The sequence below is a fragment of the Mandrillus leucophaeus genome, unplaced genomic scaffold (assembly GCF_000951045.1).
Source record: "Mandrillus leucophaeus isolate KB7577 unplaced genomic scaffold, Mleu.le_1.0 Scaffold9, whole genome shotgun sequence".
In the NCBI taxonomy this organism is placed as follows: Eukaryota; Metazoa; Chordata; class Mammalia; order Primates; family Cercopithecidae; genus Mandrillus; species Mandrillus leucophaeus.
Genome location: NW_012109807.1, coordinates 563,398 through 589,414, shown reverse-complemented (window position 1 = coordinate 589,414; position 26,017 = coordinate 563,398). Strand labels below are relative to the sequence as shown.

At 39.2% G+C, this 26,017-nt stretch overlaps 1 protein-coding gene across 1 annotated transcript in view; it reads left to right on the top strand.

Moving 5' to 3' along the window:
• MRPS9 (mitochondrial ribosomal protein S9) overlaps positions 1-19,047 on the top strand; it is a 58,640-nt gene extending 39,593 nt beyond the window's left edge. Inside the window, exons 6-11 of the mRNA XM_011969563.1 lie at positions 8,137-8,222; positions 9,073-9,148; positions 11,540-11,708; positions 12,671-12,779; positions 16,258-16,427; positions 18,762-19,047. Of these exons, the coding sequence (XP_011824953.1) occupies positions 8,137-8,222; positions 9,073-9,148; positions 11,540-11,708; positions 12,671-12,779; positions 16,258-16,427; positions 18,762-18,853 (702 nt within the window). The 3' untranslated portion in view covers positions 18,854-19,047. The remainder of the gene's footprint in view (positions 1-8,136; positions 8,223-9,072; positions 9,149-11,539; positions 11,709-12,670; positions 12,780-16,257; positions 16,428-18,761) is intronic.
• The last annotated feature ends 6,970 nt before the right edge of the window (positions 19,048-26,017 follow it).

Genomic DNA, 26,017 nt, shown 5'->3' with positions numbered 1-26,017 from the left:
TCTACAGTCAGATTGCAGTGGCTTGAATCAGTGCACACATTTACTCTGCTTTTTAGAATTATCTGCTGTTTATTTGTGCTCCACAAACCCAAAGGACAAAATTCCCACTTGTCAGGTACATTTATTTCTTGGGGAAAAAAAAGAAAACCTTCTTTTCGCTTTTTGTTGACCTTGGGCAAATGAGCTTCTTGCCCTGGCAGAAATGAAATGAATGATAAATGTAGAGTGTGTCTTTGCTGAGTAATGGAGCTGCGGCTGGGGCGGCTCGTAGAGGTTCTCTCCCGCACAGCCCGAGGCTGCCCGAGGACCCCTGCTGTTCATTTAAATAGGTATGTCAAATCTGCCTCCAAACGCCGCCGGTTTGATCTGTGGTAATATTTGTGAAGGTTCCATATGGACTTGAGCCCCCTGCAGTGCTAAGAAATAATGTACAACGCTTCATGGTGCAGACGCAAATTTTCTCTGAAAAGGGATGCAATGCTGCGTTTTAGCTGTCGGAGGGGATGATGGAGCTGACGCGCTAGGCCTGTCAACTTGTTACACGGATGGGTTGCACGCAGCGAAACTGTGGAAAATCTGTGCCTTTTAACTTTTCTACTTAATCACGGTTGTAGCATTGCCTTTAGACTGTATGCTACATTAATTCTCTTCCTGCCTTCTGCCTTTCATCCCAAGTTTCACGGAAAAAAGTAAAGCATGCAGGTCTTGTAGAGGAGCCTTATCAAACAGCTGTCATCTGACATGCCATTTGCTTTGTTTCGGCTGAAACTGAGCAACCCAAGGGCAAGATATTTTGTTGCATTCCATCATAATGAGGAAATTACACATCCTATAAGAGACCTAACTTTTTTTTTTTTAAGTTTGTTTTTATGTTTTAAAAAGTATTGTTCAAGAAACTGATCAGTTTCTAAGTGGATAAAATGTTACCATACTCTCTGACTAAAATGTCAAATGATATCTGATTAATAAACATTCTTTGTTTTTGAGTAATTTAAGTTTTGTTATGGATCAATAGAAGAGTCCTTTGGACTTTTCTATTTTAGTGCAATGCAGTAATTTCTAAATGTATGCCCTATGCATACATTTCAGCATTATGTATAGCAGGTGTTATTAATTACAGCTGCAGTCACACCAGCCTAGTTTCCCAGATAACACATATCACGATCACCTGCCGGAGATACTGAGACTTTGAAATAGTGACGAAATGTTCATCATTCACCCTACAGAAGCGTTTTTGTAGTGGCCAGGCACTGCGTAGGAAGTCCAGCTATAACACTAGGAGCCATCTCGCCTGTCTGCACTCTCTTTGTTCTGCCTGGTCTTGATGGTGAGGGGAGCCGTCCCCTTCCCACCGTGAGTGATCACAGGACGGCTGTCCCCACTGCGGCACGGGAGGTCGCCCCTGAAGACTGTGGCAAGCTCTAAAGACTTGGAAATGAATCCTTGTTGCTACCATTTATTTTCGTTGATAGAATTTTTTCCCTATGTGACAGGGTAACAGACACTAAGCCAAACTGTTTTTCCCACGTCGTTGCCCAACTGTAATTGTGTGAGGCCCGGATGCCATTGGCCAGGAGTTGTGACAGGAAAACACATCTAGAGCCTGCGTGCAGTTGGCATGAGGAGACCCTTCTAATGCCAATTAACCTTTCTTATCCTCCTTAAAGATGCCAAATCTTCTTTTGAGTATTTGGTGACTGTTTGCATACGAAGCATATATATTACGTTATAGCAGTTAATAAAAGATGGCGCTGATGCACCTTGCAGTTAAGATCAGTGTATGATGCTTTAGTGGGTCCTGTTTCCAGTTGACCTGTATTTAGTCTGTCCACTTTCTGTGGAGAAATGGGGAGGTTTTTGAGGAAAAATGGCCATGAAATATAAGATACAGTTTATTGTTCCTGCCCAGAAATGAAGCGTGATAGGAAAGTATAAAGTGAAGGGGGATGTGCTGATCCGTGATGTTCTCATGTTTTGGAAACGTGCCACACTCCACAGGTTCACTTGCAGGGCACTTGGGCCCCCATTTTCCTATGGATATAATGATCCACGTGTCTTCAGGTTCCTGGGAAAGTCGATTAAAAACTCATTTATTTTACACTAATAAGATGTATGTATATAATGAAAAAAGTATAAAACCATAGTAACAAATAATTTCTTAATAAAAAGTAATTTAAGAAGAAATAAGAAACTTCCTGAGTTTCTGAAAGCATCATTGAGTACCATGAAGGGATCCCCTGCATGGTGGCTTTTTCACCAAAAATGGATGGCTTCCCATTTCCTTAATGTCCATTTAACTAGTAGAACTTGTTTGCTTTTCTGACATGATTTAGGGTTTTAGGTTTCAAGAAGGAGAGAAAGAATAAAGTTTCCTGAAACAATTGAGCAAAGGTGTAAAGGAGAGGGAAGAATGTTAAAGAGGATATAGATGTCTGTGTAAAAAATAAAATGCTATACAGCAAGATAACCGAGTTGTGGCTAACCTAGGTGAAGACTGTGGGGAGTGGAGAAAGGACTAGGCTAGAGAGTGGGCTGCCCGTTGGATCCAAGGCTGTAAACCCCACCAGTGTTACCCCCTTTCCCACAGCAGCTTGGGCCTGTCCAGGACAACCAAGCTGGTGACAAAGGCCACAGCCTTAGTGGTCATGGTTCAATTTCTGAAGGTCCTTTAATTTGAAGAAAAAAACATTTACCAATATGTATGTTTCTGGAAAAAAAAAATTAAAATTCACTCACTAAAAGTAAGTTGAAAATCCTTTAAAACTCATAATGCGAGGGGATTATTTAACTCTGAAGTGGTAACCCTTTTGTAAAACGTGACCCATTAAGTCAAGGCATGTCTGTAACCCACCTCTTCCCAAAGTGCTTTCTGCAGAATACAAACTGTGAAATATTCTTCAAGAAAGAGGCTCTGAAGTGTTCGTTTAGGAATGTTACATATTGTGTACTGGGGAACTCTAACAAGGAGACACTTAGTAGAACCCAAACTCTGTGAAGTCCTTAAGTAAAGAAACACGTTGCTTTCACACTCTGCTGCTCAAACCGAGTGGACTGTAGAACACTTTCTACTCCAAACCCCTTTTGATGTCCCACGAAACCAGTGCTTGGGGAGGACCGTAGTACAGAATATTGAAAACTCTATACATTGTCATTGTAGGCATTACTCGCATTAGATAAATACATTTTCTCAAAAGAGAGGTTAATAAAGTCCCAGTTTTAAGACTGATATCAGCCCCAATACCTTAAGCATTTATTGACGTTTTACAAAAGCTCCCCACATCTCAGTCTTTAAGAAAAGGAAGGTATGCAACTCTAAACACTGCACTAGGAACTTAGCATTGTGTAGAAACTTCATTTATGTTTTAGAACCAGTTTTATAGTAAGCAATTCAATATTTTCAAACTTTTTCTTTAAACTGAAGGAGTTACATAGCCACAGATGAAATTTATACCAAATATATATATGTAAAATGAAGGGATAAGTAGTAAAGTTTAAAATGTGAGAGAAAACCAGGTAATTCTAATCCTTATAACTTACTAGGTTCATTTGTAAACAGGGTTCATTTGCCTTGTGAAAGAAGCTCCTGGCATATTTGGAGAATCTCTGGTTCATTTTAAAGGACTTCAGTAACCTACTCGGTTCTTAAAGCCTGGAAGCAGCCCCAGAAGTGTGCTGCTTCGTTATGTGAAGATTCCAGACTCTTAGCAGAAGTCCTGGGCACTGAGTATCACAGAATTCTTACTTAGTTCAGATGTCTCTAGATCGTCTTTGTGACCTTGTTGAAAACTCTTGGATGTAGTGCTGTCTTTTAAAATGGAATTAAAATAGCGACCCTTCTCACAGTGAGGTATTGCGGAATAACTACAACTATGTAAAATAGTGCTTATTTTTTAAAAAGCTACAAACTGGTGCTAAAACATATTTGCATGCTGTTTTAAGACTTTCCTTGACAGCAGGAGTTAATTCAGTAATTAATTCAGCAGTCGAAATTGCTGTTCTAGAGGTAGCTTTAATGTACATTGTCCTCCCATATGAATAATTACCATTGTATATCTGGTATGCTCCAAGTGTACCAATTAAGAAAATTAATTTTTTAGAAAAGGATTCAGCATATTATTGTCTCTATGTTGGTTTTAATTAGATTACCTCTTTGTAATGGTATAATTATTATAATATATGATGGGGCTTTAATTTGAATAGTAAAAATATATGCTGTCTGAGTTACAAGAACTTTCAGGTCATCACTCCTGCGTGTGGACTTCCCCAGAGTCCTTTTTCATATGATCCATCTTGAGATGACTTTCTTTGTATGTTGAATGGCATTTATATGATGTGCAATCTATATAGTATATTGTATTGTATTCACAAAGTAATACCAAGAGTCTACAACAGAAGTATGTCACTTGGAACTTGAGATATATAGCGTAAACCTCTCTTAGTTAATGATAAATGGATTATATTTATATTTGTTGATTTGATTTTGTATATGCCAGCGGCCAAAAAATCGAGGAGATTATTTAAGAAATGATTTTCTGTGATTTCTTTAGCAAACACAAATTTTAAGTCAGTTACTTTACTGTTACTATATAGTATCTAAGATAATTACTATTAGTTACTATTTATGTTGTGTACCAAAATACAACAGACTTTTTCTATATCACCTCCCCATGAAATGTTACTTGTTTACACTTCCTAAAATTGGAATTTCCACATGATTTAATAGAACCAAAACAGATTTCAGAAGGATACTAAAAATCATGGTGCTCATGCTCTCAGAAGGGTTTAGATTAAGGATTTCTTTTCTGTAACCTGAGCATCTGGTATTTTCAAATTAGGCACCTTCTAAATTTGACTCATACATTATGGAAATCTGATGACACGAGGGGTGGATAGGCTTGCTTTGATTTTATGAAATATTAATCATAGCTGTGATTAATGATTCAGCATTTCACATCTGGGTTATTCCTGTCATATTTGAAAATTACACTGTTATAAATACAGTATATAAACTTAGTGTAGGTGGGTCATACTAATTCTCTAGTGTCCCTTAAAAATTAAGTGGAAACTTAACAATATACCAGAAGCTACCAGTGGTAATCTGTGATGTTGACAGTTCTTGGCATATTTTATACCCTTAAGGATTTTTTTTATGTAAATTAGTACACCTCTCTTCAGGGAGTTAAAGCTATAGAATCTACTTTCCAGAGAACTGTTGTCTCTAACTAACCAAGGTAGAATCTTAAGAGTGGTTTTATTATGCAAAATAGAAAGAATAAATGGAAATGGTGCACCAGTAAAATTGTTTATTTGACTCTTGAAAGCCATACCTCACCCCCGCTATCATTCTTGACCATTACTATAGGTCAGGCACTGTGCTAAGTACGTACTTTACATATATTTTCCTATTTAAAGAAGTGTATGGAGTGGTTTAATGGGCATTATGTGATTTGATGGGTTACAATCATCAAATTGTAAGCATTTGCCGCAAATGAATCGAATTCACCGTGTTTGAAATCTGACATGTCCTTTTCATGGGTTGTTGTCTCCTCTTCCACATTTTTTTCTGACGGTTTTATTTGTACCATTTATACATTGTTATGGATCTCAGTACAACATTAGGAGGAAATGGCATCATGGAAGAATACTTTAAGAAAAATAAGGATTTAGAGTAAAAATTGCTCAAAAGTCTTTGGGAGATGACAGCCTATCCTTTGACTTAAAACTTACGTACAAGATAGGTTGATTGTTGTTATTTTAGTTGACTTAATTATTTCAGAAAATTAAGTAAGCCCTTGTAAGCAGAGGAGGGTAGTAAATTACTCAGCAGTTTACTACTATTGCTGGCGTTCTTTTAAGTTCATGTATTCTTCACTAGTTTGAAAGATAGACTTGCACTCTCTGAATCTCAGGACTCTGGACCCGGCAGCTGAGAGGCTCGCTGCAGTTTCCTTACCAGAGCACCCCGATGGAGCCACAGTCTCCTGTGGTCCAGCCTGCTGACAGGCTGTGCTGGGTGCATAGTGGTGTGCTGTTTGCCCGAGTCTGTCCATTTCATATAAGTGGGGAGCATTCATTTTTTGGGGGGGTGGTGGGGGAGTTCTTTATTTGTTCAGCTCATTTGAGAATTGCTTCTAGAAACAGGTGCATTGAAATTTTTGTGATATACTATCCATTTGAAGTCCCAACCCATTATTTTAGCCTTTAAAAGTGAGTTAAAAGTACCCTAACCACAGTCAACAAGGCTTACCAATTCTTGGGAGATAAATTGTAAACTTTTACTTTCAGCTGAGTGACAGGGATATATGTATGTGGATATATACCCCTGTTTTTCTATATGTGGATGGTTTGTGGTTTTGCTTTAGGGTGGACAGTTGGCTTTTGTTTGCTTTTTAATTGTCAAATACATTCCTCTGCTGCTGCAGGTGATGGATGTGTACTTGGAATGTAGTTGTAGGGACAGTTACACTTAATATGAATACTAGGATTAAATTAACTTCATTTGTCCCTTTGCTATTGTGTTGAACTAGATTCTCTATAGTTCTTAGAATGTATATTTCTAGCCAGTCTAGGCTTGGATGCTGCTGCTGCTGCTGCTGATCTAGGGACTGCACTTTTAGAATTGCTGAGCTAGAGTGATGGATTTACTTTCAATTTGAGATACTCACGTCCACTGGTAATGTCTAGCTCACCACCAGTTTTGTAGCTTCTAAGTGCTGTTTCTTCTTTTTGTCTCTGCTTCTTTTTTTCTTTTCTCTTCTAAACTATCAATTCTACTACCCTTAATGAAAAACAAAGCCAAAAACACTTACCTGAATCTCCCCAGCCAAAAGGAATGAATTTTTACGTCCTTATTCACTGAGGAGTCTTACCCATTGAATTATATCAGCTTTTCTCACCTATGTTACAAAAATTCAAAGGCTTAGTCTGTCCTCCCTCCCTCCCTCCCTCCCTCCTTCCTTCCCTCCTTCCTTCCTTTGATTCCTTCCTTCAGTTCCTGAAAACAGGTTGCAGAGTGAAGACCGTGCTGAAATGCAAGCACTAGTAAATATGATGACGGGGCAAAGGGACGTTTCTCCTACACTTAGATAAAACTTTATCAGCAACATTATGAGGTAATATGGCAGTCTAATCAGAGCCCACAAGAAGTTGCCCCTGAAAACTTGAAATTATTAAGACTGTTTGAGATATGGATTGACATCTCTTATCAGTAACAAGGTGTATCTTCTGAGATTTGCTGATACTAGAAGGTATCATGATTAGCAAAAACAAAAACAAAAAGTAAATTTATGTCATCTCTAGCTCATTCTTTTAAAATGCCTATCTACTCATTGGGTATTAGTATGGTAGGTTATGTGTAAATTATAAATGAATAATTACAAATGTATTGAGTGTTTCAAAAAGTTAAGTTTGCTCAGGCAAAAGCTGTACTGTTTTGCTTATTGTAAACTCATTGCCTAGAAAATACATTTCATTGATGATCCTTATTGCTGGATTATTGCTTTTTGCAAGTTCTAACAAAATGGCAAACTTCTACTTCCATTGTAATTTAACAAGTGGCATACATTCACAGATTTTTTTAGGAAGTAAATTAATAGGAAGAAATCAAATAACAAATATAATAGAAGCTCTTTTTAAGATAAAAACTATATGATAAGGACTTAAATATTATTTAAATATTAAATAAGTAGTAAGTTGTATTAAATAATACATAAGTACCTGTAAATACCATATATTTTACTGGATAATTCTCTAAGTTTAACGTACACATTGCCATATAAATTAATGATTTTTCCGAAGGAAAGGGAAAATCGTTTAAGGTTTTTGGTTTTTTTTAACCAATCTCACTGAAGTAGAGTTGTAAAATTTTTATAGAGTTATTTTAAAATCAGCTAAAGTTAAGTGTGCTGTGATGTATGACACTAAATTCTCATTGAAATTACTCTATCATCCTTTAGTTTAAATGAGAAATAGTGTTATTAAAAGCATTTTCAGTTTTATTTACTCTGCAGCTTGATTCTCTGAAGAGGAGGACACCTTAGGAAGTACTTACAGAAGAAAACTATAAAATATATCAGAAGTTATAATGTATCATTGCTCTTAATTTTTAGTATGTACTGTATATTTTATTTGCCATAGGATGTATATGGAATGTTACTCAATTTAGAAAAACATCAAAGTCAGTTGCAAGCCAAAGATCTGCTTCCAGAAAAAACTGAAACCAGGTAAGCTCTTTTCTTGCGTTAAAATATAAATAAAATTTGAACTAAAAACATGCCACTCATTGGTATTTTTTTAGACATACCTGAAGCCTAAAATTTGTTCAGTATTTTATCATTAAGCATTAAGGTTAGAGTTCAAAATAATAGGTGGTTTTTATTTAGGAGAAAGCATGACTTGAAGTTATTTTTATGTCATTTTTATCCCAGATTTATATATGATAGGATATTTAATTACTATACCTGGATATGATGCCCTCAGAATTTTTATGTTTATAGCTACACATTTATTTAGCATTTGCACGCTTTAATTTTTTACATTTTATTTTTATGTTTTGGTATATCAAGGTTTCTGCTTCCATTTGGCAAACAGCAATAGGTCAGATCCATCAAACTGATCAGCCAGTGTGAAATTTTGGCCTATCTATTCAAGATTTCTTCCATAAAGGAAGAACACCTTGTTTAAGTTAAGTTAAATGCACTCCTGTCCCTTTAGTTGGACTTGCTACCGCATTAGTCTATTGACAGGTTAACGTTGTATCCATAACATCTTCTTTGAAGTAAGTTATACGGGCACAATTTTAATCTTTAAGAAATCTGGTGGGCTTTTAATACCAAACGAGTTCCATAGTGGCATATTTAACTCTTAAAACATTTGCTAGAGTAGATACCTTTTCTAAAGTAGATTGAGGAAATGGAACGTATGTCAAAAATAGTTTAGTTGGGTAAAATTACTGCTATATAATATAAAAACTTATTTCCAAATCACAAAATTGCTACTATATGTGGGATCTTTTGTGATATAACTCTAATTGCATGGCTAATTAAAAAGAGAATATATGTGATATTTTAACAGAAACCTGATTGGCAGCAGATGGCTGATTAAGGAGGAACTAGAAGAAATGTTAGTGGAAAACCTGTCAGATCAAGATGTAAGTAATTAATCTTTTTAATTTAAGGGGACCTGTGCCATAAGAATGCAGACAATTGCTGTATTTAGGATCCTAATAGTAATGTTCCTCAAAGCAGGTGTTCCTAAGATGATTTTTCTTTCTATCTTTAAAAAAAAAAAAAAAATTCATCACTGATTTCTGCCTTGGGATGACCTTATCTGTGGTCAGGAGGTGCCTTGTTGAGTCTCCAGGTCCTCCTCTCATAAGTGTCCTCATGTCCTGTGCCAGTTGTTTTAGGGAAGCACAGCAGATGTTGTTTGATCTCCTTCTGTAAGGCCAGTAGCTAATTTTACAAGCTGATAATAAGTGTAAGGAGTCATTATTGGTTAAGTTGAAAAGGGATGCAGCACATGGTTACCTTCATGCAATTTACTGTTTACCTTGTGTGCCATATCTGTAAGGTCAGTGGTTTTTATCTTGGGATCTGCAAACCACCTCTATCGGAATCCCTTGAAATGCTGGTTACAAACTACAGAGTCCTAAGCCTCACCCCAGATCTAGCGCAGTCTCTAAGGGGTTACCCAGGAATCTTTTTAACAAACTTTCCAGATGAATCTTGTACCCTATAAAGTTTGTGACCCCCTGCTTTAGGTCTTATTTTGTTAAATGTTCTACTATATCAACGTTATCACAGGACAGTTGATGTCTTAAACATTTTGATGTTCCAAATTTATTACTTTCTGGAAGATTGGGTAAATCTTCCAGAAATTTTTCAATTTCATAAATTTTTCCAAGATGGAGTTTTTCTTTGATGGTGGTGGCTAACGTTGTTAGTACTTTGCCACCATATATAGATTTTAAGTCATGTACTTGAATTGTTCTTTTTCTCATTTAATGTATTATAGAAATTAATGATGTGGAGAAGTTGCAGTTTGCTTAAACAAAGTGTTGGACATTTGGTTAGTGGTGGATCCAGCGTTAATTTCTAATATCCTAACTTCCAAGTACTGCTGTACTTGAATTCAACTGAAAAATCTTATTTTTCGTTACGGAGTAATTTCATTACTTCCTCTGTTTCTGGCTGCTTTGATTTTTTTTTTTTTTTTTTTAAATAACTTAGGTATTCTTTTTTCTGCTTTGTAATATCCCAAGAACTTTAATGCAGGTGTACAAGTATGAAAACAAAGGAAACAAGTTATATATGATACTTTGTACTTTGGGGTACTGGATATCAGAAGAAATCCTGATGTTTATGGCTGGTATCGAGATGAGGGGTGTGGAGGTGGTCAGTGACTTCTTAACCTAGTTCAGAAGCAAGGCTGTGTTCCACCCGTAGTGCCCCTTTGTAGGTGCAAAAGTAGTCATTGAGAGTCTGTGAGATGGAATCGAGAGAGTAGCTAAGCACAGAACGTCCAGACGGGTGACTGGAGAGGAGCATGGAGCTCCGTCCACCCAATATCCTAGGTAGCTAAATGTTTCACCCTTACTAGAAGAGTGCCTTCTCTTTCATTACGTCATAGGAAGCTGGAGTCGAAGTAGTTCTTTTAATATTAATCTTACTGGTGAGATTTTTAAAATTTTCAAACTATTAATGGCAGATTTTTACAATAAAGGCAATAGTGACAAAGATGAGTATGATGTTTAAGGCTGACAAAAAACATACAGAAGGCTATCAAAGACTGAGTTTCACAATCCATATTAACTAAGAATCTCAAGCATTAGTTGTTTCCTTCTCCATAAACACTTTAGAGTGATTATTCTGGCTTCTAATTTTAAGGGGTTAATTCCAAGTTGTTTACTTTCTAATCACATGTTCAAGAACTATTAAAAAAAATGCACACAGGAGCAAGGATAATTTATTTCAAGAGGTTGCCCTTTAAGTCAAGTATCTCTTGAATTTTTAAATAGCTTGATTGTTCGGTTTTAAAGGAAATCATAAACATTAAAGTAACACAGCTTGAACAGCCAAAGATATATCTGCCAAATGTATTATGAAATATAATTTAAGAGGTACATTTTCTCAAAATCAAACTCTTTCCATATTACTATACATAACTTACTTGAAATTATTTATAAAGCTCCACTTGATACAGTTCTAATAAAAGAGTGGAAATTACACTTGAAGATCATCTAAATACTTTTTGAAAGTGAATTTAAATCTAAATTTCATAATCATAATACAGAGAAATTGATTTTTCTTTGAATGATAAATCTCTTTGTTTCTTGAAAGAAAAGATTTGGCACTAAAGATACGCAGGAAAAGTGATGCATCTGCATGCTGTTTTAAAAGCAGCGTGAAGATGCAGAAGTGTCATCCTGTCAAAATTCATCAGGAAAAGCAACATTGGAAAGATCAAGGATGCAAAAATAGAAAAAATTTAGCAAATGCAATTACACTTGCACCTTCTAATGAATTTTTATTGTCTGCAGTATATGAAGCTCATTCAGCTGCTAGAAAAGTTATTGACATTGCGGTGCGGTGCTGCTGAGGAAGAATTTGTGCAGAGGTTTCGAAGAAATATAGCTGTTGCATCAAAAAAACAGCTGATTGAACCTGTACAGTATGACGAGCAAGGAATGGCCTTTAGCAAAAGCGAAGGTAATGACGTTCTGTGGAGAGAAAATAAATTCAGTGAAGGTTGAAAAACTACAATTATTTTTTATTTGCTGTTGCTCTCTGTTATCCATTAGATTTTTTATTTATTTATTTTTGCTACTGTTACATTGGATTTCCTAATTTTTAAGATTCTGTTGAAGTTTTTCAAAACTGAACTTTATAATATCCCAAGAAAAAAATGTGGATGCATACCTATACAGTCATATTAACACTTTTTATTTTCACACATTTATATTATTAAATCTTTTAATTTTCACATTTTAAGCTGCTAGAATTGGCACAATATTTATAATAAAGTTTTCTTTGCAAAAAATGAAAATGCTCAGTGAATCTGCATATCAAATACCGAAACTATGTAATATGAAAACTTCACATCCCTAACTCACATTATTCTTGTTCAGAGCCGTTAGACGTAGTCCAACTTTGAAGACTTGACCTATTAAAATGTTTACAACTCTTAAAAGATTTCTCATCATTGTCGTTTTTAACTACTGTGGTGTTTCCAAAGAAATGTGACCTTTCCTGAGTATTTTTTTATTTCTACTAGTAATGTTTCATCATGCTATTTATATATTTCTAAAACTTATGTTGTTAGATATATTCTTACTGTTTCTGAAAGAAGAACGCTGTGTAAATTGGTTGTGGATTCTCGTAAGTAAGCGAAATGAATATAAATTACTTTCTTGGTTGTTCAAACTAATTTAAAATCATTGTAGTGTTTCTAAAATGGAATTGAAGAACAAAATTACCCCACAGTGAGCTTTATTGCATCTGTTGTGTAGTTTACCTGCTTTGTTTTGGTTTGACTTGAAATAATAGTTATAGGACCTGCTTATATACAGTGTTGTATATTATTTTGGGGAAACAGATTCTAATGTAGTTTTACCTGTCTCAAAGCACAGGTCTTCAAGATATTTACTAATAGGAATTTTATATTTTTGAAGGTAAAAGAAAGACTGCAAAAGCAGAAGCAATTGTTTATGAACATGGAAGTGGGAGAATAAAAGTAAATGGAATTGATTATCAGCATTACTTCCCCGTCACACAGGACAGGTTCGTTTTGGGTTTTGGTTTTTTTGTTTTTAAAGGAAACATGCTTTATGATACATCATGATCATTTAAGAACGCTTGTGATCTTCTAATTCTGTTTATCTGAATGATTATTTCTCTTTACCAATGTAACATATCAAACTAGCTAATTGAAGCTATTTTTTAAAGCAGCTTCCTGATTTTTTAAAAAGCATCTCTAGAATTCCTCATTAATTGACTCTTACTCCCCTTTTCATCAGATCCTACTGCAGTTTGAGTAGTCTTATATGTAGCTTATGTTCTGAAGTGCAGACTGTGCCAAAACATAAGAAAGGTAGATTTCCACCTTCTAGTTTGGGGACAGGTGTGCACAAAACAATCACCACAAAAACCAGCCTTGGCACTTAAAACTGACCTAACCCACTAGGCAAGGAAAAGTGCAAGTAATTTCTTGTGGCTTGTGTTTGTTTTTCTGATCATAAATATTGGAAAAATTCTGCTTTATCATTTTGGATTTTTTTCCTATTCAGAGGAATGTGACTATATGTATTGAGCAAGCAAAGAAACCTGGCATTTATGGGTTAAAGTAAGAACTCATCAGGCTTTTCTTAGTTCTGGTGCTAAATATGGCAGTTTTAATTTTTAAACTTTGTATCCTATGGAGAAATAGGCATTAATCATACATAGATACTACAGCTCTTCTAATCTAAATATACTCATCTCAGAACTCTCTCTGACTTGCTATATAAAGGCCTCTTCTTGATATGGTTATTATTTTCCCAGTAGTTACTGTCATTATCCACGAGTAACAGAAGTTTGGTATGATTAGTTCCTCCTTTCCTAATCCTTCTCCTGTTTCCCGCATGTCTCACGGTATTTAAGGTCAAAAGGGCTAAAGCTCTTTTGATACCAATGCTGATGTAGGCAAAAGAGGAACCTCCTAATACAGTGTAAGCTTCTGGACGCAATCATTACTTTAAGATGTGTATGTTTATTTTATTTGTGTGTGCCTGTGTCAACAAGCAGTGGATTCTTAACTCCATTTAAGATGAATTAGTTCTGCTATTATCCTCACAGGGCAGGGGATGGAGGAAGCTTTTGTTTCCCTTAGGAAAAGCCAGAGAGAAACCCATACTCCGGGGGCTGATAACTTTAGCATTGGGAACTGTAGGAGGAATGTCCTTTAACCAATAACCTGTCTGTTGATTTGTATTCAGACGTAACTCCTGATGATTTAACAGCAAGTCTCAGTTATGGCTTGATCTCAAAATGAAATTACATTCTTAGATCTTATTCTTTGATTTGAATTCAGCAGCTATTTACTAAGGATCATCTGTTTCTCCAGTCTTGTTCTGGGCATTGTGAAGATATCAGAGATATTTGAGATATGATTCCTATTGGCAAGAAACTTCCTACATGGTTGGGAAGCCTAAGGCTAGTCTTGGTGGGAATGGGCACCTACAACTATTTTAAAGTAGTTATCGGGATTTAGGGCAGCCACGTCAGGAACTTACAAATCAGCAGTGAGGTGACCATTGACTAATAGGAAGACTTGTGAACCCAGAATCAGGGATCTTGATCGGAGTTCTCTCATCACCTAACACACAGTTAAGCAGGTTAGCCATGTAAGTGAAGCTACAAGGGAGGCTTCTGGACAGCCAGTTGTTTGGGAGGTTAAACGCTTACCCGGCTTCATTTTTAAAATTTTATGATTCTTTAACAAATGCTTATGTAAATAAAGATAAATAAGGAGACCTCAGTTAAAATCTAGAAAAATAGATTTCATGATGTAATTACTAGGTATATAACTGAGTCATGGACCCAGATGGTTACGTAAATGCAATAGTGGAATTAGATTCTCAGTCTGTAAATTCTCTTTTTTTTTTTTTTTTTTTTGAGACGGAGTTTCACTCTTGTTGCCCAGGCTGGAGTGCAATGGCGCAATCTTGGCTCACCACAACCTCTGTCTCCCAGGTTCAAGCGATTCTCCTGCCTCGGCCTCCTGAGTAGCTGGACAGGCATGCACCACTATGCCCGGCTAATTTTGTATTTTTAGTAGAGACGGCATTTTCTCCATGTTGGTCAGACTGGTCTCAAACTCCCAACCTCAGGTGATCCGCCCGCCTCGGCCTCCCAAAGTGCTGGGATTACAGGCATGAGCCACCGCGCTCAGCCTAAATTTTCTTTTATATTCACTATTTTTTTTTTTTTTAAGAGACAAGTCTCTTTATGTCACCCAGGCTGGACTCAAGCTCCTGGGCTCAAGCAGTCCTCCCACCTCAGCCTCTTGACAGCTTGGACTGCAGGTCCCCAGCTGAAATTTTCTTTAGTTATCATAGTATATTAATAGCTACTACTTATAATACTGTTTTTATAACTTATGGCTACTTTTTATTTGGTTTCTTGGAAGCATTTGTTCAAAAAGACAGTATAGGTTTATGGGTTTTTTTGTTGTTGTAGGAATTATGTCACCCCTAGATCGTATTGTTATTAATTCCGATTTGCTGTGGCTTTTGAAAGTCATCTTTTGCCCATCTGCATGTGATTATTTTACTAGTGTGGTATGAAGAATAGCACTTGCATGTCCTGTCCACACCTGTGTCTCAGCTTAACTGTGTTATATAAAGTTTATTTTGGGTCCAGAAGCTACAGTGTCAAAGAAAGCAAATACAATATAATTGAGCTTTTCTGAATAAAAGTGTAGCAAGATCTTAAGGCAAAATAGCAAAATCAAAGTGCTTGACAAAGGTAATGGTGAACATCTTCCCTAGCGTGAAAATGGTATTCAACAAATACTTGTTGAGTTGAGCAAGAGCAAGTTCAGGGCCATGTTCTGTCTGTGGTGCCTGCCCCAGGGTCTCGTGGGCCCTGACCAACCCTGAGAGAGCAGGCCTGCCAGGGGTTGTGTAGAATGTCAACCTGGCCCCAGAAAGGTAGCAGGACCCTGTGATTTAGAGAACTATAAGAATATTGGGAATATGCGTTTGGTGTCAGGGAAGTGCAAGGTCGAATACAGTTTTAGAAACTTTAAAAACTAACCATATCAAGATGAGCATTATACAGATATATTTATAGTATATTTAGGGAATCCAAATGACATTTGATAATTGTTTGAGAAGGCCTATTGATTTTATATCTGATCATTCAATCCAGAGACATTAAATTCAGTTGATTAATGGAGTTCCCCAACTGTAAGACTTCTTTACGAAGTTATTTTCAAGCTTTGCAAAGATCTTCTGAGATAAAGGGGATCAGCAAACAGTAAGATAGAGTGTACTGCTATACCTAAGAAAAAGAAAGAAACCTTACAACTCTCAGCAAATCATTCGAAATGTCAGAAATGTGTTTCTATATCTTGGTAAAATGGATTGATTGAGAAGTATGGAAAGTATAACAGTGGCATGCAGAATATTGTTTTTATGAATATTCAGAATTTCAGTTGTTTACATAATTATGTATCTTTATAGTAAATGTAACCACATTTTCTTGTGCTGTGCTTTAGAGAACAGCTGATGTTCCCTTTCCACTTTGTGGACCGGCTGGGAAAGCACGATGTGACCTGCACAGTCTCAGGGGGCGGGAGGTCGGCGCAGGCTGGAGCGTTACGATTGGCAATGGCAAAAGCTTTGTGCAGCTTTGTCACCAAGGACGAGGTCGAGTGGATGAGACAAGGTATGAGTCTAGGTGGGACGGGCATGGTGGCCCAATACTGGCTATACATGCTCGTCGGTTTTTTGTACCAGTGCCTGAAGTTCATGAGAAAATACATAGTTACATATGTAATATTTCCCTTCGCTATATTCTTTCTTGCTACAGAACCAACAGTATTTCTCAGGTTTGATTTCTACAAGGTGAGCTTAAATTAGAAAAAGGGGAGAACTGCCCGCACTGATTATTTGAGCCCTGCTAAAATGTTCAGTTCCAAGCTCAGGGAAAAGTTAATTTTGTCCTTAATGCATAACCTTTTGTCCAGCTTAACAAAGTGCTTAGCTTAGTTATATTTAAGAGACAAATTGCTTGTTTTTGTTTTATCAAGAAATGTGTGGGTGTTTTGTTTTTGAAACAGTCTCTCTCTGTCACCCAGGCTGGAGTGCAGTGGTGTAATCATAGCTAGCTGCAGCCTCAAGCTTCTGGGCTCGAGCAGTCCTCCTGCCTCAGCCTCCCAGGTAGTTAGGACTATGACGTGCACTAGCAAACCCGGATAATTTTTGTGTATTTTGTAGAGACTGCGTTTTGCTATGTTGCCCAGGCTGTTCTCGAACTCCTGGCCTCAAGCAATCCTGCCTTGGCCTCCCAAAGCACTGAAATTACGTAGCATGAGCTACCACACCTGGTCTGTCATCGAAATTTGTAATAATTGTTTGGTTAATGATAAAGTTCTTTGAGTATTTTGTTTTTGTAAGTTATTGGAGGTTTCCATTTTTTCCCATTGCGGTGTTTGAATTTTCTTTTACCCTACTCTGTGTAACCCTGTTACCTGAGCATGAATACAAGAGTCCCTGTGTAATGTGAAAAAGGATGGGCAGTTGATTCTTTCATTAGGGTACTGCTTTAGCAGTTAGAATAAATCAGGGAAGTTTAAGCTGAAGACTATCTTCGCACTGTTTGTGAGAAGAGGAAAGCACCGTGTGTGCTGTCAGCCAGCTGCATGGTCCTGAGCAAATCACTTAGCACCGAAGTTCATAAGCTCCTCCTCTGGGCAAGAAGGATGGTCTCTGGGCACCAGACCTGCTAGTACAAGCCACTGGGGTTCAATAAAAACACTACCTATGGCTTAGGCTACTTAATTGCTTAAGGTTCTTAAAAATCCATTTGCTTATAAGCAATTTGTCATCATATGGGATTCATATCTAGTCATTGAAGTAATTTGCTAGAACCTTAACAATTTGATTAGTTTGAGCTCCTGTGCATATCTGAAAGTAATAAAGCATTCTTACTTACAATTGAAGCTAGAACTTAGGTCTTGTCTGTATTTTGTCAAATACCGCTGTTTTATTCCATATATGTCCTTTAAGTACAAACAAGTGTAAAACCTTACGGGTATGTAATAAATAATTGAAGTGTTGCTATATGTACATTAAATGGTCCTTAATAAAATACCCAACCCTTGTATACAGTAAGAGGAGTGCTAACGTTGGAAGAGTGAAAAAGACAAGGAAAAAGTACATTTACATATTTATAAAAGCAATGTAAGAGCTTTCCCATCAGTGGTATTCTTGGAATCTGTGGTCTTTACTAACTTACTATAGCTGCAGCCACTGCTGGGCTCTTCCGTGTGGGCCATAGCTAGGAGTCACCGCAGCAGTTGCCTAGAAACATATTCACTCCTGATGACTGGGAGAATGACAGTTTCCTGTTTCAACTGACTTTATTCTTCTAGAAGAAACTGCTTGTGCTGAGAATACAACTCTAAAACTTATCTTTTAGATTCTAAAACAAACAAACAAACAAAAAAACCAGGGAATATTATGGCATAAATTAAAATAATGTTTCCTTTTTTAAATGTTTGACAAGTCATATTTGTATGTATATGCATATTCATGTAAACTGTTAATAGATGGTATCTAAGTACTTTCTCATACTTCACCTTTACAGTAAGTTTTTCTTCTCTGCCTCTTGTCTCTATTAAAACTCTGGCCTCTGCAATAGTAAGCGTACAGGTTAAGTTCCTTTACAGTGAATAGTGACCGCCCCCACAAGAGCAGCTTTATCTCGCTTAGATGAGGCCAGCTGAAAAGCCAAAAGGGAACCATTATTCTTACAAGATAAGGAAAGCAGGTTTAAATAACATAACTGGTGTTTGTCTCAGAGGTTGGAAAAATATCCTCAAAGAGTGGAAGCAAACTGCCGTCACGAGGTTGATACTGGGCGGGTAAATTACTGGGCTGGTTGCTTTCCTCTAATTTTTTTTCTCAGACAACAGTACGTATAAATTCACGAACCTGCTTTTCTTCCTGGCAGCGTGCATATTAATGGTTCCTAAAGGCTTCTGTTTTTATGCTGCAGCTGGACTCCTCACTACTGATCCACGTGTGAGAGAACGGAAGAAGCCAGGCCAAGAGGGATCCCGCAGAAAGTTTACCTGGAAGAAGCGCTAAGGGTTTGCTCCCAGGAAAGAAGAGGAAGAGCTGTGTATGTGCGCTGGCACGTGGCAGACACAGAGGAAACAGTGACTGCCCAGCATGAGGGCAGTACTGTCAGAAATTTCTTTGAGTTGTGAGATGGATTTATTTTTAAATGCTACTTTGTAAAGGTGACCTTTAAAAAATAAAAGAAAAAGAAGAATGTTAGTCTTATTCTGCCACTTTATTTTTCTTAACTTTTTCAGAAGATAGTTTTAAGAAGCATAATTCATAGAATCTGGCATATTAGACCTGAAAGGAATATTCAGCAATATATAGTTGAGTTACCTCATTTTGCAGACAAGAAGGCTAAGCCCCCAAAATTAAGCAACTAACCAGAGCCATACTGTTGGTACTTTTCGTGCTAGAGCTAGACTAGCACTCATTTCCCCTGATTCTGTTGCTTTCCCACTTGGCAATTGTCACCGCATATTCTTCAAAATGAGAGGTGAGAGTGCTCGCTCAGAAGAATGAAGTAACTGGAGTCGGTCAGGAGCTCAGCGGAGCCAGGGAGCTGAGCTGCCAGGTGTGGGAGGTGCTGGTGCAGACAACAGCCAAGTGAAAGGCACAGCCGAGCCTGTCTGTGCTCACTGGCTGCGGGAATACGAGCAAGGCTACAGCAGAGAAGGCAGCCCTGCCCCCTATTTTGGATCAGTTTTGTTTTGGGGGTATTTAAACGTTGTTTTATTGTGTATATTTAAGGTATACAACAGGATGTTTTGATACACATTTACAGAGTGAAGTGATTACTGCAGTCAAGCAAACTAGCATAGCCTTCATACAGTTTCCTATGTGTGGGTGTGTGGAAAGAGCACCTAAGGTCTCTTCTCATTTCCAGCATACAATAGAGTGTGATTCACTGTCGTCCTCATGTTGTACGTTACGTCTCTAGACTCACTCGTCTTACGTAACTGCAGCTTCGTACCTTTTAACCTGCATCTCGCCCTCCTCCACCCCCTGCCTCTGGTAATTACAGTGCTACTCTGTGCTTCTATACATTTGACTTTTTAAGACCCCACAGCTAAGTGAGATCTTGCACTACTTATCTTTGTGTTCCTGGCTTACATCCTAGTGTCCTCTAGGTTCATCCATGTTGTGGCAAATGGCTGGATCTCCTTTTTCAAGGTTGAATCGTATTCCATGGTGTATCTATATGCCACAGTTTCTTTATTGAAACAATTGTGGATTCCATTTTGGATCAGCACAGATGTGGAGAAAAGTGGCTTCAAGCTCCCGTTCCCCAGGAAGTCTCAGCTGAGGTGCCTGAGGGAGGACTTGGCTGAAGGGAACAGATCCCTCTGAAGAAGGCACCCAGCCAGGAGTGCACATAGCTCTGGAAGAGCATGGACTGCGGGAGGTAGGCTGAGTCCTTGACTGCAGCCCCCAGAACCTGTCGTGCACTGGCTGTGCACAAGTCAGGGCTGGGGAGTGTAGCTTGCCCCCGTGAGGCCCACCCGGCAGTCTTTATGATTGACCATGGTTTGGCATGAAGGATCACACATTGGTGTTCGACCAGGAGCTAGACTCCTCAGTCATAGCTAAGCGTTCAACTGCGTTTTGCTCTAGGATTTCTAAAGTACCTTAAAACGAAGAAGCTTTGGCATTTTGACTCTAATGCAATTGTGCAGTAGGTTTTTGAGGGGGGAAAGGGGCAGTTGGTGACGGGTACTTTAAAATCCATTTCAGGCCAGGTTTGGTGACTCACACCTGTAATCCCAGCACTTTGGGAGACTGAGGCAGGTGGATCACTTGAGGCCAGGAGTTCGAGACCAGCCTGGCTAACATGGCGAAACCCCATCTCTACCAAAAAATACAAAAATTAGCTGGCTGTGGTGGCATGTGCCAATAGTCCCAGCTACTCAGGAGGCTGAGGTGGGAGAATCCCTGGAACCTGGGAGGCAGAGGCTGCAGTAAGCCGAGATTGCACCACTGCACTCCAGCCTGGGTAACAGAGTCAGATCCTGTCTCAAAAAAAATTCATTTCAATGCAGTTATTTTAAGTAAAAATATTGCTTCAAGAATTAGACCCCCCTCAATGCTCAATTATCCACTGATTTCTTCATAAGTGTCTATTTTTAAATAATCTTGAATAAGTTCTGAGACCTGTATATACACATCAAATCCTTTATGTGGTAAAATAAAATAACGTGATGATGAACAAGTGAGAGTGAGTACCATCATGCGGTACCCAGTGCCCTTTTCATTCCAGATGAAACTGTAGAAAATACTTTCTGGGGTTCTTTCTGTGTGGCAGTCATTCTCTAGTGAAATTGTCTGTGTCAGGTTTTGGTTGGTGGTGTTGATTTAGCCTGTATCTGTTGGAGCATACTTTTTACCACTTTGACAAGAGAGAAGTGATAAGTGGTTCCCCCACGTCGCGTGGGTGTGCTGAGATGGGATGGCGGGTGGCCCTGTCAGCACCGATCGCCCACTTGCTGAGCTCTTGCCATACCTGGGTGTCCTCCGGGGCAGCCTGGAGTATATGCAGTCTGGTCCTGCATCAGCTACTGTTGGTGACGTGGAAGAGACAAAGTTCTCAAGTCTAATGGGAGACCTGCTCCTACAATGCCACAGGAGGAGAGCTGAGGAAGGGGGCCTTGAGGACGGTAGCACCCTGAGGAGGAGGCGGTGGGGAAAAAAAGAGGCCATGGGAGGAGAGGTGGGGAGTACAGATAGAGGAAATGGCAAGAAAGGAGGAAGGAAAGTTCAGGAAGTGTGCAGGGAGTGAAGGCAGGCAAGCCAGGACATTGCTGGGGAGGGAGGAGAGCCCTGTGGAAACCAGCTGGGAAGGAGGCTGAGGCAGGTTTGTGGAGGGCCTGAAAGTCATGGTGATGTTCCTGCACTGCCAAAGGGGAATCACTTAGTCTTTTTTTCTCCTTTGAGAGTACAGATGAGGGTTGAAATTAGAACTATGTTTTCAAACTGTATTTTAGCAACCCTTTAAAAATATATTTATTAATTAGAGTCATAGTACATAATATAACAACAAAATCAGACCCTTAAGTCTCACCTTCTTCTGGGTCTCAGGAACCCCGAACTCCTGGGAAAAGGCTTTGAGGATCTCCCCATCAGGAAGGTTAACGGAGGGATTGCAGGAGCAGGGAGTCACTAGAAGGAGGAGATCTGCCAGGCAACCGTTGTACACGGAGGGGATGGGACCCAACACCGGGAACAGAAAGGAGGTAGGTGTGAGAAACGTCGCCACTCTCGCCTGGACGGAGTGTGATAGCTGATTGGCTGCGGGAGAGCTGGGGGTGGGTATTTGGTATGAGATCCACAGGCTGTGGGAATGCAAAGAGCCAGGAAGACTGGAAGAAAAGAGATCCACAGGCTGTGGGAATGCAAAGAGCCAGGAAGACTGGAAGAAAAGAGATCCACAGGCTGTGGGAATGCAAAGAGCCAGGAAGACTGGAAGAAAAGTCGGTGGGAGGAGGAGGAGACACCAGAGGAGGTTCGCTTGGGTGTCCTTGAGTTTCAGGTGTTTGGGGCCACCTCAGATGAAACGCTTGAAACACAGTTGGAAACGAGGGCTGTGACTCAGGCGATGGGTCAGCCTGCTGACAGATTTGGGAGGCTGCTGTATGGAAGGGGAATTTGAAACATGGGCTGGATCAGCAGGGAGGATTGGGCAGGGAAAAGGCCAAGGCTCAACTAGAGAAAGAACCATCAAGTTTAAAGTAGGAAGGAGGGAAGAGCCAGCAAAGGGAGTGGTGGGCGGTGATAGGAAGACAGCAAGCCAAGCACAGCGGTCAGGCACGTCAGTGACGACCAAGAAGCAGCCTCCAGGAGAGGCGGATGTTACAGGTGCCTTTCCCGGTGATGTTGGGAGGCAACACTGGCTTGTAACCTCGCAGGCCACTGTACCCCTTGAGTCTCAATTTCTTTGAGTCAAATTGGGATCATTCTCTGCCCTACCAGCCCCATCTGCCCTTGCGTGACGATCAAGTAAGATAAGTGTAAAACCACCGGCCATCTGCTCCATTCCAGCTGTCAAAGGAACTAGACTGTGGACAGTGTTGATGTGAGGCCACCAGGGAAGAGGATTAAAGTATATCGGAGCCCTTGTTCCTTTGTTCAGACTTGACACAGGCTCCTTTGTCACCAGGTTTGTTACCACAGGAGCACTTAGCTTCTCAGACATCCCATACCTTTGTGGGAAATACCTGTTGGGAAGTATTTTTGACACACACTGTGTGCATACGTTGGGAAGGGCTCTCTAGGGGCTATTTTTTTTAAACAGGCATTTGACAATATTATTGCCTTAAGGTGACAGTGAGAGCTAATGCTTCTATGGCTCCTATTCTGTTCCAGATACTGTTCTAAATACAAGTAACACATTCGATCCTCTCAGCCAACCCTATGAGGTAGATATTGAGAAAATTAGTGCTCAAAGAGTTTCAATAACTTGCCCAAAGTCCTAAAGCTAGTGAGTGCCCAAGCCAGGTTGGAACCTAGAATCCCGGCTCCAGAGCCAGTGCTCTGAACCACTGTGGAGGAATGCCAGGCCGGCTATGATAGCACGCAAGCCAGGCACACAGCCTGTGCTCAAACCATCTGCAAAAGGAGAGAATACGGCATTGATACAGTCAGAAGACTTGATGGGAGAGGTGGATGTCAGCCAGATCCTAATGGATGGGTGTTGATTAGTAAGCATTATACTATGCTCTCCAACCAAGCTAGAACCCTCATCTTATTTAGGAAGGCGATGTCATAACCACTCCATGAAGCCGGGATCATTACGAGGACAGTCAGTGGGCCATATGTTTGGAGGAGAGCATTCTGGGCACTGTGATGGGAAGAATTACGAGAGTCCAGGGATGAAGTAAAGGTGACTGTGCCACTTGTTTGCCCAGGAGGGCCCCACCATCCTGCTATCCCAGTGTGACTACTAGATAGTTCCCCCTTTTACTTCCAAGCGTCCCAGTTTGAATGATAAATCATGAGTTTGAAGAAGTCTGCCAAACATTGAAGTCATTTCCAGAGTGTCATAGACATGTGCGTTGTTTCTTGGCATAGGTCCTTTGTTCAGAACCTGCCCTAAGGGGGCCATGTCCATGGCCTCAGGAGTTTGGTTTTTGTTTTTGTTGTTGTTGTTGTTTTTAAGGACAATGAGCCTAGCCTTTGCAGCACAGAATCCAGTGGGGGAAGTGCAGCAGGTGTTGGTAGGAGGCTCTGGAGATAAGACCTGTACCAGGTGGGAGTGGAAGGCGGGCCCGCAAGACTGCAGAGGTATTGGTGGTGATGTTTATCTGAAGCTGGTAGGTGGTTACCTTAGTGTCCACTTTATTATACCTTCCAATATGACTCACGTGCTTATTGTGCACTACGGTATCATAAAAGTAGATGAAAACCCACCTAAAGAAGCACGTACATGGTTCAGAACACGGGCTCTGGAGCTCCTGTGTGACTTTGGACAAGTTGATCACCTTAAACCTCTACTGCTCATTTGTGAAGAAGGGAGAATAGTAGCACCTGTCCAAGGATTTCGAGGATTCGGAGCAATCCACGTGAGCCGCTTAGTCTATAGGAAGAGGTCTATAAACGTTGGTTATGATTCTCTTCCCCCCGCAGAAAATCCCTTCTTAACCTCTGTCATAGGGCTGAACCAGGGTGCACAGAGACCCGAGAGTGTGGAAGAGGAAGCCATAGAGTGATGGAATAAATAAGTAGTTTCCTTGAAAATGAATGACAAAGTCACTTGGTACATTTTCCGTCCTTTTTTAGCGCTAAGTTCATTGACCTAACTACTCAGAAAAAATTAAAACGGAGTGGTATCAATGTTGGAGAGATTTGATGTTGTAGACCAGGTGTTTTTATGCCAGTTAAAATACCTCAGCTAGTCTCCATTCAGGAAACCCCACAGACATTAAGTGTGTTCAGCCTCTCACAGAACTATCAGAACCATATTAGGTAGCTCCTGCTAAGAACTTATAAATATTTATAAGAAAGGATCAGTACATCATTTTTATAAATATTGAAGTTTAATAGAAAGGCTGTAATGCATTCTCCAAAATTAAGAGGCAAGGCGTAATAATAATAATCAGGCAAACAATTATTACTACCTTTCCTCAATAACTTTGTGGGCTACAGAGGTGTAGCTTAAGCCTTTCTTCTTATTCTAAGTCTTCGATTAAAACACTTTAAAGGCAATAAACTCGTTACTAAAAATTGAAAGTAATCTTTGAACACTAAGCTATAAAAACTACTGAACCTCAACACAAAATCAAAATGAATACAAAAGCAAAATCGTACATTTATTTTTCTGTCATTTCACAGAAAATACAGATTAATACTGAGGTACAAAATATTAAAATATATTTTAAAAAGAATTCAAGTCATGTTACTGTATGACCTTTCCTTCAACATAGGCCATTAGCCTTTTAAACTAAGTAATCAGTAAAATTAATGTCATAGCCAAGAAAAAAGAACAATAGAATTAATAATTATATTAGAATTAGAGGATAATTAAAGAGCATGATTTTTATGGAGCAAAGGCCTGTATTTAGCCATGGTTTTCTGATGCTTTGACAAAATTCTGGGGCCTTGCTGACCCTGGAGGGACTGGCCCTCCCAGAGCTAGCCAATGTTTAAAAATAGTAAATTTTCTAGAGATAGTGAAGAACTAGCCTGCAAGTACACCTTTCCTATACAAACCAGCCAATCTAGAGCCACGCCCAGCCACCTCCTTTAGAGGCTGTCACACCCCAGGCAGAAATTCCCCAGCCCTGATCACCCCAGGGCATCGAAGAATTAAGGACAATCCCCACATGCCAGAGCCTGCTGAAATGAATGCAAGCAGCCAATCCTAAACCCACTGAAATTACTCACAGTAGCCCATCCTAAACCCACTGAATTTAATGCAAAGTAGCCAATTCTAAACCCACTGAAATTATGCAAAACAGTTCATCCTAAACCTGAAGTGATGCATAGTAGCCAATCCTAAATGCACAGAAATGATTCGAAGTAGCCAATCCTGAACCCACTGAAATTACTCAAAGTAGCCAATCCTAAACCCCCTGAATTTAATGCAAAGTAGCCAATTCTAAACCCGCTGAAATTATGCAAAATAGTTCATCCTAAACCTGTTGAAACGATGCATAGTGGCCAATCCTAAACGCACAGAAATGATTCAAAGTAGCC